At 37.2% G+C, this 16,086-nt stretch overlaps 1 protein-coding gene across 1 annotated transcript in view; it reads right to left on the reverse strand.

Annotated features, from left to right (window-relative positions):
• Positions 1 to 216: 216 nt before the first annotated feature.
• The window catches only part of SEMA3E (semaphorin 3E), a 244,295-nt gene continuing 228,425 nt past the window's right edge, over positions 217 to 16,086 (reverse strand). The window contains exon 17 of the mRNA XM_035020473.1: positions 217 to 2,891. Coding sequence (XP_034876364.1) covers positions 2,439 to 2,891 — 453 coding nt within the window. The 3' untranslated portion in view covers positions 217 to 2,438. The remainder of the gene's footprint in view (positions 2,892 to 16,086) is intronic.

Genomic DNA, 16,086 nt, shown 5'->3' on the forward strand with positions numbered 1-16,086 from the left:
TGAAGGTAGCTAAGCTTGTGTCCTTCCTGAGTTCGAGAAAAAGAGGATAAATCTGGTCAATCCATTTGTGATTTTCTAAGCCTGGACATTTCTCAAAGGAGATCCTGAATTTGAATTCTGACAGAACAAAAGACGGGGAATACGTTTTATAGTATGTTTCAGATTCTCAAGGACAGAGCAACATGGGTTTTTTGTTGGTTTGTCTTTTGAGAGGACAATGCAGTTTATCTTAAAGAACGTCGTGATGTGTGTGCGCATGAGCATTGCACCTGCATGGGAAAACGTGTTCATATATATATATATATATATTTGAAAATCTAGTGCTCTCTCTGAATTGTGGACTTTTATCAGGCTTCTCTCAAATTAGCATTTGAAAAATCTCGCCCTCTTACTAGTCATCTCATTTTACTTGAACAGCTTCAAGGTATATTTAATTCTTAAGGCTTATATCATAGAAAAGTTATTCTCCTCAGTCTTATCTCTTCAGTTAGACAATATTTGAGTTCACAATTGACATCACTATAATCATTGTTATCAATTGCTTGTGTACGTTATTAGGATTAAAATGGCAACAACATATGTGCTATCTGCCTTACTTAAAAAAAAAATCTGAATACAAGAGAAAAATCTCTTTCCCTTTTCTTGTTTAATGGCAGAATATTTTCAACAAATTGTGCTTTACTGACTTATCTGTTCACTTTGAGTGTTTCAGACATAAGCTTTGCTAAAGACCCTGTGATCCGTGGCTATGGTTCTATTTCTCCACACTGGGCAGGATTTTACTGATATGATATATATGCTGTTTTCAGTTAATATTGGTGGGCAGCAATGACCTCCAGTGGATTCATGGGCAAACAGCAACTGGGTTTTACAGAGAATGTTAGTTTTCAAAATATTTCTACCCTTTAGACCTTTTGGAGCTTGGTGGCTTAACAATGAACTTTTAAACTTTTTAAAAACATTTATGTATTTCTTAATTTTCAAATGAAATTGCAAGCCATTGTAAGTTATCAACACCTGAACGTTCTTAATTATATACCCTATAAGCCAATTTTGAAAACTGAAACATTTAAAGTTAACATTTAAATAACTATTCATAATTGTTTTCATGTGTAATTCACTTGCTTTTAATTTTTATTTAAATGAAAAGTATCAACAAAACTTCATATTTTAGAAAGGTAATCGCTAAATAAAAAGGAGAAGGAAAGACTTCAAGAAATAAGCGTTCTCAAAAATAAAAACTTTGATACTGTTTAGAAAGGGAAAAGTGCTCTAGACATGGTAGTTAAATGAACTCATGAATATATTTCTTATTTAACATAAAATAGGAAAATCTGACATCTGAGAGCAAACTGCTTTAACTTTTTTAAAATAATAAACATATGTTTCTGGATTATCTTTTATATTTCAGGGAAGAGTATTTAGAAGGCATAAAATTTAAGTTTCAATAGAGCTTCGGTGCTGTAATATCTTCATTTTTGGCTTGTGAGGTAATAAATTATTCATAAACACATTATCTCCATCTTAAAGCCTGACATAAGCATTAAGACATTTTTATTTAAGGTTTTTTTTCCCCTAAATGGACAAGATGTATTAACAGAAACTGTTCAAATCTTTACTAGACAATCTGTAAAAAGAGAAAAAAAAGAATATACTTTTTCTACCGCAAGAGGGCAGCAAAAACTTTTTCAGTTAGACTTCTAACTACATCTTTTTTGGAGCTTTTTTTTTTTTTTATTTTTAATAAGTTACCTTAACTTCATTCTTTATTCAGTGGAGTGAAATTGAAAGGACGTGTTTTCATCATGAAACATAACTATAGTGAATGGGGTTGAATGAATGTTTTATGAAGGGCACGAGCCTCAAGGTGACCACAGTTTTTCTTTCATGGTTTACAATAACTACAACACACCTGCTTCATAAAACACGATACTAACACGAGAATTCCTAAAAAGTACAGACAGTTCATATGAGAACATTGAAGTATTTGATATTCTGTATATTTTACATCGTGGTGGAAAGGTAGAATTCGGAAAGATTAAAATATATATTTAATTTTTTCCATGCTTATTAGAATCTCTGCGTTTTCATCAATACTCCAAGAATCCTAAGTTTCCCAGGGGTAAAATAATAATTGCCAAGGAAAAGCAGCCAAGCACTCAAAACTACAGCTATGGTCACTTTTTGGTAAATAGAGTGGGAAGCCACTGAGGAATATACTTGTTTAGAAAAATGAGTTGATTTTACGAGATTTTTAACCAGTCAAGTGAGTATGTAGAATAATTTATCATAATACCTTCACGGTCATTTCTGTGTTACAGAACTCTTTTAAGCAATATAAAGAAGTCAAATGGCTTCTCCTCGTTGTTGTTGTCGTTGTCTATTTGTTTTCGGTTCCAAACAGGAACTCTGCAGAAGCCAGGAGATGGTTCCCCCCATCAGGAGTCCAGTGCATGTCTGGGCAGGCGGTAGCGCTCACCTTTCGGACGCAGCTTCTTTTCCTGTGGGTTGGCATATTTCCACTTGGAAGGCGACATTTTAAGCTTTTTCCTCTTCTTATCTGTGCACCAGACCTTTTCACAGTATTCTTCCACTCTCTGGAAGTTGCTATAACCAATCAGCTGCAAGAATTCCTTGTACCAGGATTTTGCCCCGTGTGGGATGCTAGTCTGGACAGGACAGGGCATCTTGTGAGGCCCGTCCTCTTCATAGTCCTTGTGAAACATTTCCTCCACTCTCTCCTCTTCCACTACCTCCAGGGTAATTTTACGGACGGTATGGACAAAACCGTGCTCTACTGTCTGGCAAAAATAGGTCCCAGCATCCATTTTGCGTACCCTGAGGAAGAGTAAACCGAGGTCCATCTTAACCACTCTGTCATCTGTCTTCACCTGCAAGAACAAGAAAATTAATGGCACTGGAGCATTATTCAGGAGAGAACACCAACCTAGAAACCCTTTCACTGTCTGTCTTGAGTCTCTTTAAATTTTTGTTATCCCATGATGAAATCCGGGGAGTCATAGCTGCATCTGAGAGCAACCAAGCGAGAAGGATGAATTAAATCAGGTGTGTGTATGTTGAACTTACTTGCATTTGAGATCACTTCATATTGATGATTTTAGGGTCAGTTCACATCAATATTGTTAAGAGCAGAATGAGAGAGGTTTCTCCCTCATGATTTCAATTAATCATTAGAAAAAACCATCTAGTTCAGTATAGCACTCAAAATTAGAGTGAAGTGAAGATCTGTCAAGCTTATTTAACTTTTTCTTAGCAGAAAGCACAAATGCCATTTCTCACACTATTCGTTCAGGGGTTCTTACTCCTTCCAGATCACAAAGACCAGTGTCTCTATAAGGACGTCTGTTAAGAGATCTGGGATACCTTCACTCTCTTTCCCTATGAACAAAGAAACAAAAATTCACCCATTCATTGATGAAGTGAGCATTCCTTATATTTCTACAAGGCTTTCTACTTAACAGAGAATTAAAAATAAGCCAGAAAAATCCATAATCTGCTCTGAAGAATCTCACGTCCAGTAAATATTAGGATTGCACATAACTTCAGTGCTCAAGTATCTTTTTACGTTTGTGACATAATAAATTATGCACACGACTTCTATAAATAAATACAATTGAAGGTAAGAAGAGCACAATAAGGCTGTTGAAAAATACAGCTCATATGAGAAACAGTGAGTCTATGATTCGACATGGACAAAGCTAGATTCAAACACGGGCACCACTGTCTACTAATTGTGAGATCTAGGGCATTTACGTATATTCTCTGCCTTAGTTTTCTTCGTAAAAATGGAGCTAAGCCTACCGTCACTTGAACGACTGTTTTGAAATTTAAACAAAATAACCTAAGTGAGGACACTTTGTACAGCGCACCAGTACTCACCTCCTCTCCCTTTCCCATATACAGTCCCCCACCTCAAAACAAACCGGGAGGTGTTTTCGGGGGCCCAGCACCATACCAGGGTGCTATGAAGCTGATTCCCGCTATCCTGGCTAACTTGACCCTTGAGAAGGCAAAACGAAAGCAATATTCACCTTTGCCAACATACAAGGGGCAGACTAACAACCACAACCACTCTGGCAGTAAAGGCCATCGAGACAAGCATGTTTTGGTCCCAGGGGCAGGTCCTGGCCAGGCCTGCTGCGTTCAGCTCTCCTGAGCCTGCATCAGATCCAGCGTGTCTGAAGTCACAGTGTGCACTCCACACGAGTGTATAGGATGGGATAATTTGTGAATCATGTGGCAAAACAGCATCAGCAGGGTGGTCAGAGACTGCGTCTCAGGTAGGCACGTTAAGATAAATTCTGAGGCTCTCAGAGGGTTTTTTTTTCCCAGCCATATAAGGTAAAGTAATTACTCAGCCGCTCCAGAGTGACAGAGCTGGATGAAGGGGCTCCGTAAGTCCTGGCCAGGGGCTTCCCTTGACTTGGCAGGACCACGTCCAAGTAGGCAGAATGCTAGCGCCATGAACTCAGGAAGTTCTCTCGTGAGAAAGCGGGAAGAGCCGTCCACCAAAACCACCGTTGCTACATCAAACCACCGCTTATCTGTTGACAGGTTTTGCTGACGAGGTATCGTGGACACCTGCCCCAGGCGGCAACTCAAGTGACTTGGTTCATGCTCACCACTACTTTCTCCATAAACTTATCACATGCCTTGGATGATTCTGACTCTGAGGCTCAGCCTCCATTGTTTTTAAACTTGTGGCTCCATGTGACATAGAGGGACCCACCTTCTTAAACATTTTTTTTTTCTTTCCCTGTCTGGTACACGCCATTTTACTGTCCTGGTTCTCTCCTTGGTTCCTTCTTGGTCTCTTCTGTAGATTTCTCCTTCCCTCTAGGGCACAATCCTCCATCCTTCCTTGATCTCATGTTTTATTTGCATTCATTTGGTAACTCGTCTATTTCCTCATTTCAGTGAGCTTCCCTAAGACAGTGTGTCTTACACAGAGATCATCCATTGTTTTGAGTTTCCTGTTAATTACAGAACACTGACCGAAACTTACATGAGCCTTCATTATTTACAACCCAGCGTCTCTCCTTGCAAACTGCACTCCTCGCTTTACTAATTCCTTATTCCTGACAATTACATTCTTCTTCTTCTAGTCCCTCTATCCTCATGTGTTGTTCTACTTCTTTCTCATGATTACGCCCTCATATCTACTACATCACACATTCCCATCAACATTTCTTCTGTGGTGATGGTGGGAAACAGTCATTCCATTTCACTATTTTTCCACAGCGTTAGATTCTCATACTTTGTGACTGATTCTTCAACCTTGCCTCATGGTAGACTCCTCCCGAATCTTCCTTCTTTCTCTATCTGCCATTAGGCCCAGCTTGATTCTGTTTCATGACCCAAGGTGTTGTACCTGTCTGGAGGGACTTCCCTACTGCTGGTTCCATATTGGAAAAGACTGAATTAAAACGGGTCTTTCTCACACCCCTGTAAGAGTGTCCTCCTTCCCTTATTACCATATCATGTCACCTGTTAACCTTTGTCAACTGAGTGTGCAACATTACCTGCAAAAAATTACAAGTCCTTCAAATAATTTTCTTTTGACTGATAACCTTTCCCCCTTTCTTTCAACAAACAGGTACTATTTTACTCTGCTTCTAATTTCGTTCCTTTTGTCATGCTCCTTACCCAGATTCTATTGCTTGCCCAAGCAGGTAAGAATTGTTCAGTTAACCAGATCCTGCCTTTCTAAATCCATATCCCCAGAGTGCTTACTGTAGTGCTTCTCAGAGGGCTGGTGGAATAGGTACATTTCTGGATGGAGATCAATGAGTATTCTGTAAAGAGTTCTTAGATTACTGTATTTAATTTTCATGATAATCATGTAAGTTAGTAAACTATATTTGGGCTCATGGGGAAGATCAACTTCATCATTAGTATTGGTGTTTATCATAGACTCTGAACTATTTTCAAAGCTTTAACGGTTTCCAGCTGCTATGAACAAAGATGAATGTAATATGTTAATGATACGTTCCAGCCAAATGAAAACCAAACAACATCCCTACGCAGTAATGTACATAAAAAGTTTTGAAGTCACTTGTGTAAAGTGTTCGGGGGACTGAGTCAGCACACGGCACCAAGTGCTGCCGGCAGATGTTTTAGACACACATATGTGGTAGCCTGTGTCCTATGTTCTGTTCATGGAGATGCCTGTTTCAGTGAAAAAAATCATCGCATTAAATAAAGATTTAAATGATGCATACACTTGTTTGTATCCTATTTGTAAATTTACTTTGTTTCCATATTTGAATAAAAGTTACAGGCAAAAAGAATGCATTCCTTGTTTCATTCTTGTGAATATTTAATAAACATTTTTTTAATTTTTATTTTTTTAAAGATTTTTATTTATTTATTTGTCAGAGAGAGAGAGAGAGAGTGAGCACAAGCAGGGGGAGCAGCAGAGGGAGATGGAGAAGCAGACTCCCCGCTGAGCAGGGAGCCCGATGTGGGACTCGATCCCAGGACCCTGGGATCATGACCTGAGCCGAAGGCAGACGCTTAACAACTGAGCCACCCAGGTGTCCCAATATTTAATAAACATTTTAATACAAGTCATGCTGGCAGCCCCAGACAATGTCTGAGTTTCAAGGGCAGATGGTGGGGACAACCTGTGCAAATACCAGTCAAGCCTTCCTTTTCATAACTCCTCCTGTTCTGGGTCCCTTGTATTGCCATTTTCTTTCTCAATTGCATGGCTTATTCTGGTCTTATTCTTCCTTTCCGTTAGTGAAATCCTTCCTGTGGTCCACCAATCCATTTTTTAAAAATTTCTTGCCAAGCTTACACTTTCACTTCTTAATGAATACTTTCTTTTCAGCCCTAAAGATCTCTTCTTTCTTTTTATAACTCAATGGCATTCACATTCGTAGCACCCAAGCTGGTATTTACGTTCCTCGTCAAGTAATTTTGCCATGCAAGTTTCATCTCTTTAACCGTAAGTTTCGTAAGAGCAAAGGCCTATCTTTTAACTATACTGAGTATTCCATAACGAGTAGAGTAGTGCTCAGAACATAGTGAAAATGAGACCAGCATGTACAAGGATGCAAGGCAAAGGGGTATCCTAATAAAGGTATGTCCAGAAGTGATTCACTTCTATGTCAATCCAGTAATGCTTTGGACAGGGAGGAAGTAAGCATGATTTCAGGAGCAGTCAGTAACTACTCAAAGGGCTGTGCTTCACAGATACATAGGAAAAGCACTTCTAGGACACTGTCTTCACCTGGAAGGAGTCTGCATTCAAGCAGCCTCACTGAATATGGTCCTTTGTTTTTTCCCTACTATCCTTCCCGTGAGAGGGCAAATATAAAAAGATGAAAGTCATCTAGCATAGTTTCTGGCATATACCAACCAGTTTATGAAAGTGTTTTAAAATAAAACAAAAAGCAAAATGAAAATAAAGACAGATCCTTGGCCACTGGGTTAGGAGTGCTTCTTTTTTTTCCCAAGCAGGTATTTCCTTCAAAATCAGAAACCCACTTTGAGAAACACTGCATTGTGTTTATATAAAGTCCAGCCGAGTTCAAAGATTCGGAGGTGTGATAATTTCAATGGGAACAGTCCTCCATCAATTATTTGCATGTTAGAGATAGTGCTGGTCTCAAAATGTAGGTTTCCCTCCCCGGTTACAGTGAGTTAGAAATTTTAGTAATAAAAGATGTTTTAACTCCGAAATCTGGATGGTCATACACTATGTACGTTAAATCACTCTAATGTACCATGTACGTTAAAACAGCAGTTAAATGTATCTTCCGCAGCCTATGAATGCCTAAAAATAAAGTGACTTAGAAATTTGTATTTGAAGTCCTTCCATGATTTAATCTTTCCACTTTAGTCCACATGGGCACCTTCAACAGCAAATCTTGATTACACAATTGTTTTCATCAGCTGTGCTATCTCTGCGTCTGCAGACCCAATTTCCTTGGTCAAGAAGATGATACATAATACATCACTTTATCAAATATTCTTATAGGCAATCTACAAAAATACAGCATTTCTTACTGAAAATGGTTTTAATATTCTGAGTTATAGAGATTGATTCAGTATGTTTTGTAATGTCAAGTAAAAAAAAAAAAAAGTAATTGAACAAAGAACCCAGCACATCTGGAAGCTGGTCAGGAAGAAGCAGTGATTTCCATGTGTATCAACCATATGGGTCCACGCTTTTCATAGGAAAAGGAAAGACGTAGGCCTTGAACTCATTTCTTCCAGAATACATTTAACACTGACATTAATTTTAGTCAAGAAATAAAGACCTAGAATTTATATATTTGTTTGTTAATCTGGCCTACCTTCAATACAAAAAAAAATCAGGTGACTTACAGAAAATATATCACACATAACAGCATAAAAATAAACATCTTTTTTTTATAAAAGCACTTTTTAATGTGAACCTGCTTTATGATCGAGATGATTGCCCAACTGGAACAAGGTGAATTACTTAATAGCTCATTTAGGGAAACCCATCACACTATATAGAGAAGAATTAAAGTTGCATATATACTTCAGATTAATTAAAGATCCAAATGTGGAAAACCTTTTTCTAATATGAGAAGAAAGTTATCATAAATAAGAACCCAAAACCGTACTGTGAAAAAATATTAAGAAACATCAACTATATCAAAGAGGAAATTTGGAACATTCACATTCAAGAATAAACTAATATACAGAAGATGCAAAGAACTCTTGAAAGTCAAGAAAAAGAGAAAAATAAAAGAGAAAAATAGGGGAAAAAAACCGTATCAATAGGCAAATCAGAGAAGGAGAAACTCAAATGTCTAATAAGTATACAAGTTAATGTTCAATCTTACTAGCAATTTTAGAAATACAAATGTAAACAAGACGCCACCTTCTACCAGTAAGACAGGCAAAAATTAGAAAATACCCAAAACTGGTGAGGGTATGGGAAAATGGGAACCCACCTAAGTCACTTCGAGAGCACAGATGATGCCCATATTCTGGAAAGCGAGCTGACAAAACTGTAGAAATGAAGGATGTCACAAGATAAGAATGCAGAGATTTGCACTCAGATCAGTAAGAGGCTACTTGAAGAGATGATCATTAAAGATGTGGTAGTGGGAATTAATGATACTTTTGGTCCACTCTTGAGGGGGATGGATCAATCCAGAGCAATGAATGCATGCTATGGGAGGCTAAACTGCAGTAAGGAACAATGAAATAGAGACACACACAGCCACAGTGATAAACCATAAAAACACAGTGTTGAGTTATAAAGAGAAGCAGAATATGATCTAGAACCCAACAGATTTATTTTTACAGCTCATGCATACTCAAAATGTTATATACTTGTTCAATAAAGTACGAATGATGTAGTATTGGACTTACTCCAATCATTACAGTGCATGCATATGGGGAAGTAAAGATGAAAGTGTAGAAAGTGGTCCAGGAAAAATGAAGTCAAACAAGAAAGGAGATTTGTGTGAACCCATTATGACAATGTGCCGTGAACTAAGTAATATGCTTATTATAATGATTACTCGGTTTGGCAACCAATAAACTTAAGTCTGTAAGATCTGTTCCATAATCATATGATTATGGTATACCATAGTATACCATAATCATATGATTTTAGAAATAATGCTGCCAAATACACAAACAGCAGTATAAGGGTAATGTTTTATTAAAAATTTCCATAGGGAAGAATACCAGGATAATCAGGATGAAGGGAAAATAAGAGGAGGGGATGAAAGAAAGATAATGTCTGAACACAAAAGTGCATACCATAAGGCACGAACAACTACTATATTTGGAGTACAAAGTCAACACTAAATTACCTAGTGACTGAAGGAAAGAGGAAAGTATGCTAAATTCTCAGGCCCAAATGAATCACTGATGTTGTACGCCTGAAAATAATGTCACATGGTGTGTCGACTCTACTAAAAAAAAAATTATTATTAAAAAATAAAGTTACTCCTTATGACAAGTACATCTTTCCCTGGCACTGAAGCCTGAGGAAAAAAAAATCTCTTCTGTGTTTTCATAAAACGAGATATAGGCATCCAAACAATAGCACTACACTAAATACATTTTCTTAAGGTCACATCTCAAGGTCAAGACAAGATGCCCAAGTACAGTTCAATATGAGCTACTCTATAGGACTAACACGATGTGGTATGGATATACAGTTCTATGTGGATACATCTTCAGGCCGAAGTACATTTTTTTATTATCTACAAGACTGCAGGAACTATAATTTATCCTGGAATAAGGGGAATTAAAGAGTGAAGGGAATCCGTATTTTTGATATTGCCTGACACTGGGCGTGCGGAGTTACCATGTTACTTTGTTTAATCAGATGCCCAACGTCAGAGTGATCTCAGTGGGATAAAACACAGGTCTGTATCTGAGTCCACAGATCTGGGAATGTATGTTTAATTTTCAAAGATGTTCAGTATTCTCTTGGAAAATTAACCCAAAATAGTTCTATCTAAACCACAAGATCCACTTCTATCCTTACGGCCAAAACGCTGCTCTGTATTTTCCACTTATAGGAAGTGTGAAGGAAAAAAAATGAAATTAATGGGATATACTGCTAATTATTCCAGAACTAAAATATGGGGCAAATGGCATTATAAACATATGCTTGTCAAGGCTGAACATGTAAATTATGAGTATCTACTGTAAAGAACTGTTAGCTTAGAAAAGATGAGTGGAGTTTTTTTTTAAAGACTGAAACAGAAACATCAGAACTACTAAGCAGATGTTTCAAATGAGGCAGAGTTCATGCACTTTATGACAACAAGAAAAACAAATAATATTCATGTGGACAAATCTCACGCTTTCAGTACATGTGTACAAAGACAATATACATAAACTGATGGCTGTCATCGATCCCTTAGGCTTCCTCTCATGGGTAAGCACTGGGAAAGTCAAGAAAATACGGGTCATCTAGCAAACAACATGGAAGAATAAGGATGAGATTTTACTTCATAATTCCCCTAGTTTTGATGACATAATAAATCTGCAACATTAAGAGATGTAACTTATATACACCTTTTTTCTTCTGTTTTTACAAGAGAAGCTGTCTCCATAATGCATTGTATCATCAATAAAACTATGTTTTACTTAAAGCTGTACAAATTCCGCATGGATGCAATGAACTCTGAGTTATCTGGAAGGAACTGCTGATTGATAAGTTAACCATGCTTCTTAGATTTGTCAACAATATTTAAATGACTTTGATGAATTCATCCTACGTAGTAGGTGGTCTAAGAGCAGAGTTGAAAGTGACAACTTTTGGCATCCAGTTAAAAAAAAAAAGAATTCAGAGAGTGGGGTGAAACTGAAGTCTTGGAGTTTTGATGTCATATTACATTCTCTCTTGGATTTTCTATAATAAACATGCACATTTGTGCATTATTTAAGTGGTCTGTACAATGCATACAATTAGCTATTCTAAAGTGAGATATTTTATTTCTAAGATACACAAGCACACACAAAAATATTTTCCCTTAAATAAAGAATCCACAATGGAAAGATCAATGAGGATCAAGGGGAAAATGAAACTTTCAGGCTTGCCAAAGGATAAAGTATGATGCTGCTCTTATGGACCAGCAACTCACTTGCCTGCCTTATATCACTTTGGAGAATATTTTATGTGTTTTGGGATTGCCCCCCAATTTCTACACTGGGGATTTGTGTATGTTAATTCAACTCCTTCTTGGAACTCAACCTTGTTTACAGTATCTTTGGGATACACATTGGTTTTATCAGTAAAGGACTAAAGAATAAAGCCCAAAAGAACACATTCCAAGAAACTATTCATATTGCTTGGTTTTATTGAAAACTCATTCCAATGAAATTATAGTGCTCAGCACAAAGTGAGGGCTTGGTTATTCATGAAATTTTTTTTCTCCAAAATACAGAGACATTTTTCACAATAATACTCATTTAATAAAGCTTCACTGTATCTTAAATCAAAGGCCAACAAACTTCCTGTAAAGAGCCATACAGTAAAGGTTTTTGGGCTTTGCAGGTCATATGGTCTCTCTTATGAGACTACTCAACTTTGTGGTTATCGGATGGAAACATCCATAGATGCTAGGTAAACAAATGGATGTGGCAGTTTTCAAATAAAAATTTATTTACAAAAGAGGTGGAGGGCCAGATCTGGCCTTTAGGCTGTAGTTTGCCAACTTCTGCTTTAAATCATTGTCAGGTTCAAAGAAATACTCTATTTTCAGGTTAAAATATACTTCAAACTTACAACATTCAAAATGGGTATTATAATTTAGGTAAAATTATAATTACAATTAAGGTAAAAAGTTATTTACTAATCTTCTGAGTAGCTCGAAGAAACTATGGTTTTCTTTACTGTGATAACTGAGAAGTACATACAGTGAACTAATAAACATTTAAATCTAAGCAGTAAATACATATGTAAATTTTCCCTCATTTACTTAAGTTTTAAAATGTAGTCCTTGTGCATTTTGGAGAAAGAGAAATGCGCAGAGAAATACTTCATGTGTCCAACCAAACAAGTATGAATTCCTTTCCTTTGGAATGTTACTCGAGATTAAACTTTTGCAATTATTTTAGAAGCTTATAAATTCAAGTACATGGAACTGAGAATTCATAAACTAGGGTGTATCACTTTAGGTGATCTAGTTATGTTTACAACAGTTTTGTCCTCTGTAATCACAAAAATATAATTCATGTATCCTTATATAGATGAGGAAAATTTGAACTGGTATTCCAAATTTAAGTAATTATAGATAAGGAATTTGGAATAGCTAAACTTGGATTTTGTGGATGAAATTATCTTCCTCATCCACATTCATAAAATCTTTATTTTCTTTTTTCCCAAATTCAGAGGATGAGGGGTTTTTCTCTTCCTTCTTGAAAGTCATCCCTTAACTTTTGTCTATGATTAGGTTATCTCTCATAAGCTCTTTATCTTGTTTCATTAATTAGCTGCACATTCTCCTCATGGCTTCTTCCCTTCAACCTATAAACATGACCAAGTCACCTTTTCTCGTAAGTCAAAAAACCCCACAAGTCTTCTCTACTCTTGTCTCCCTCTGTTGACCTCTCTCTTTCTCACGCAAACCTGTAGGTAAAATATCCTACACTAGCTGTTTCTCATTCATCACTTAACCTATTGCTAGAGGGCTCCTAGCTTAACCACTCCACTGAGCACATTCTCAGGGGACACTGGGTACTTTTTTCCTGAAAATCTCAAAGGGTTTATGACTTTATCCTTATCCAGTTCCTCTTCCCTGAGCTCAATTATTTCACACTCCCCTGATTCCATGGTGTCTACTTACTTAAGCTATACTACTCTGAAGATACTTACCAGTGTCATACTTGGCATCATTGCTTAACCTCATCTCTGTGATACACACAGTACTACTAAGTACTTCAGAAAACCATTGTAGGTTTTAAATAAGTTACTACACACCAAGCACTTAGAACCGCACAGGGCACCTAGTAGGCCTTAAATGAATGAGAACTAGAATTATTATCTGTTTTTCTGTTTTCACCTTATCTTTTAGAATTTGTCTTCTGATTTTTCCTTAGATGGGGTTTCCCCTTTGCTTCTAGGCTTGGTTCACACTGCTTATTTACTCATTCTCCAAGCTAAGTTATGGCAGTTGGAGGCACCATGACATTGTGACCAAGGGCCTATAACTGAAACCAGCATGTGTAGCCTTGAATTCAGACTGATTTCATAGGCTATGTGATAGTGTGCAAGTAACTCAATCTCTTTGTGCTTTGGTTTATCTATTAAGTGGGGGCAATAAAAGTATCTACTTCGTAAGGCTGTTGCGAGGATTAAAAGTATTAATATACTTAAAATTGTTAGGACAGTTCCTGGCACACAGTAAGTGATATTTAAGTATTGATTGCTGCTATACTATTCTTACTTTTATTACCTCCATCAGTTTAATTACTACCTCTTTGCTGACGTCTCTCACATATCTCTTGCCATTCCAGGTCTTTCTTTTGAATTTTATATTCCCAAACATGTATTTACCAAAGGAAAGCTCCACCTAAATGCTTTACAGGAGACCCCAGTTCAACACAGACAAAAGTGAACTCGACATTTTTCTCCTACACCTTCTATTCCTCCCTGTAGATCATGTTACTACACCATCGATTACACAAATACCCAAACCATGTGAATCATTTTTGATTGCTTCTCTTTTATCTCAAAAATCAAATGCATTCCATGTTATCTCATAAAAATGAAAACTGTTTTCTCCCCTTCTACTACCATTGTTTAGTTCCAGTCAAAAATCTTCCACTTGACTACTGAAATACCCTCTTAAATAGTCTTCTTGACACTCTTCCACTTGACTACTGAAATACCCTCTTAAATAGTCTTCTTGACACCTGCTTATACTCAAAGCCAATATGCAAGTTTCTAGAATAATGTGTCTAAACAGTTGTCTAAGGTGTCCTCATTGGCTTGTAAATAAAGCGAAGTGGTCCCTTGAGCTATCTACTCATTTTTGCATCCTTATTTCCAGCCATGGATCTACACGTACCATGTTGTTTCTCATTCCCACACATGTGCTTATCCCATTCTCTCTGGTAGTTAATTTCCACTCATCCATTAAGACCTGGCTCACATGTCACCTGTGCTGTGAATCTTTTCCTGATTGTCCATCATGCAACCTCCATACCCAACCTGTTGGTGGACACTTTTCTTGAAGTTTCAACATACCTTTAATGAGCAGAATATATTATAATTATGTTTACATTCTTGTTTTCACTGTAAGACTATAGGCTTCTAAAGGGCTAAGGTTATGATTTATTCATGACCTATTAATGTACCCTCTGAGTATTTATTATGTTCAAAATACTAATTGCAGACACTTAAACAGAGACGAGACCAGAAGGTTGAAAAAGTATTCCACCTGAGAAGTTAAACAGCCTTCAGGATTCTCAATAAGAACAGAGAGCATACGCAAGTCACGCTGCTGTTACGTGTATGAGGCAGTCACGTGTATACCATTTGACCTTGAAGGTACAGGGCACAGAGTTCATGTTGTATCAGTGAACATAAAGATTTATGTCCCTATCACCTCAATGATTACCTGCTTCTGCCTTTCTCCCCACCTCCACATTTTATATTCTTAATAGATCCTTTTAAAACCAAATTTTGATCACGTCATGGCTCTGCTGGAAACTATACAATGGCTATCCATTTAATTCAGAGCAAACACCAAAGCCCTTTATAAGGGCCTACAAAGCCCTGCATGAGCAGGGCCTTTCCCTCACTCTTTGACCCATAGTTTACTAGTCTCCCTACTGCTTATTCCCTTCTAGCCACATTGCCCTTCACTCAAGGGCTCCTTGAATATATCAGGTGCACTCCCATCTCCCATTCAGGTGCACTTGAATATATCAGGGCCTTTACATCTACTGTTCTCACTATCCAGAAAGTTCTCCAACACTAGCATATGGCCTACTACCTCAGTTCTTTCAAGTCCTTTTCAAATGTCACTGAGTTGGTGACCCTTTTAGTTAAGACTTCCCACGAACACCCCTTTAAAACTGCAACCTCTCCCTGTAGGTAATCTCTCTTGTACTTTTCTTCTCATCATGATCTGATACATTAAATATGGTTCTGATATTTAGTTGTACTATTGTTTTCATTGACACCATCATCTTCCTCTGTTCTCCAGAATACAGGTTCTTTGAAAACAGGGCATATCGGATGCTCAATAGGTAAGTTGCAAAAGAATTAATGAAGCATTATTTTGGTTAAAAACCCGAAAAAACGAGGTAGAGTGCTCTTGGTTTTCTATTACATAGGCTCAAATGAGAGAGAACATTTAATTTGATACAGAACCCTTCTTCTACCAACAGACATAGAATAAAGCCTGAAAGAGAAACTGAGAATGCAAACACACTGATGCATACCTTGTATAATAAGGATTCATGGTATCACTGCTTAGATGGGAACTGTTCAAATTACTGGTGATTCTTGACATCTAAACATGAGGACTACTATTCTTGCCCCCAAGGCTGCAGTAGCATTATTCACTGAAGTTTGATGAAAAAAATATAGGTAAGAATCAA

Source organism: Mirounga leonina, unplaced genomic scaffold (assembly GCF_011800145.1).
Source record: "Mirounga leonina isolate KUSES-001 unplaced genomic scaffold, KU_Mleo_1.0 Mir_174, whole genome shotgun sequence".
Classification (NCBI taxonomy): domain Eukaryota; kingdom Metazoa; phylum Chordata; class Mammalia; order Carnivora; family Phocidae; genus Mirounga; species Mirounga leonina.